A 1,016-nucleotide genomic window follows, 5' to 3' on the forward strand; every position below is an offset into this window, starting at 1 on the left:
CTTGTCACTCAGAGACTCCAAATCACAGCATCAGGGATTTTATGCAAGCAAATATTACAGAAACCTCAGTGCTGCAATTTCTTTACTGTCCTCCCAAGGCCAGAGCCCTGGGCATACACCTCACAAGGAGTCACAAATTCAGTCTTGGGCCACTCCCTCTTAATCCACCACTGAAGACCTGCCTCCTTCTAGTTTGGCCACATCCCAAGCTATGCAGGGGAGCACAGCGGGGAGTGTAGTTGGAATACGATATGATACAATTACCTAATCAGAACCAAAATCCACCCTTCTGTCCCAGGCGGTATAAAGACAAACCATCCCACTCTTCACCATCTAACCATCACTCTCAGTGCCACCATGCTGGCCTCAGGGCTGCTCCTAGTGGCTTTGCTGGCCTGCCTCACTATAATGGTCTTGATGTCTGTCTGGCAGCATAGGAAGCTCTGGGGAAAGCTGCCTCCTGGCCCACCTGCACTGCCTTTCATCGGAAACTACCTGCAGCTGAACACAGAACAGATGTACAACTCCCTCATGAAGGTGCCAACAGGCAGGGAGATGGATGGTGGGGTGGGGCTGGAGGCCTCTGCAGTCTGGCTGGGATTTCGTGTCTAGGGATTGGAAAGGGTGGACCAAACCCAAAGGAAGAGGGCGTTCTGAAGGTTTAGCATCACGGTCCTAGCCAGGAAAGACCAGATCTTGGGGTGTGCAGTCCCTTGACTATCAGAACCTGGGCAAAATGAGTGCCATGTTGTGAGAGCTGGATACAGAGCCAGTTCAGACTTGAGGCTGCATGCACTCACCACTCCTGCCCCTCTCCTTCAGATCAGGGAGCGCTATGGTCCAGTGTTCACGGTCCACCTGGGCCCGCGGCGGGTGGTGGTGCTGTGTGGCCAGGAGGCTGTGAAGGAGGCTCTGGTGGACCAGGCGGAGGAATTCAGTGGGCGAGGAGAGCAGGCCACCTTCAACTGGCTCTTCAAAGGCTACGGTGAGGGGAATCCTGTGTGGGGTCAAGCGGA

The 1,016-nt window shown here is 54.3% G+C and overlaps 1 protein-coding gene across 1 annotated transcript; it reads left to right on the forward strand.

Annotated features, from left to right (window-relative positions):
• Window positions 1-288: 288 nt before the first annotated feature.
• Window positions 289-1,011, forward strand: LOC118996179 (cytochrome P450 2A11-like; the record flags this gene model as incomplete). The annotated part of the gene is made up of 2 exons (XM_037059461.1): window positions 289-537; window positions 823-1,011. Coding segments are annotated over exons 1-2 (369 nt in total), but the record flags the coding sequence as incomplete, so codon positions are not given.
• Window positions 1,012-1,016: the final 5 nt, after the last annotated feature.

This window comes from Sturnira hondurensis, unplaced genomic scaffold (genome assembly GCF_014824575.4).
Source record: "Sturnira hondurensis isolate 20B ecotype Veracruz unplaced genomic scaffold, ASM1482457v3 Scaffold0010918, whole genome shotgun sequence".
In the NCBI taxonomy this organism is placed as follows: Eukaryota; Metazoa; Chordata; class Mammalia; order Chiroptera; family Phyllostomidae; genus Sturnira; species Sturnira hondurensis.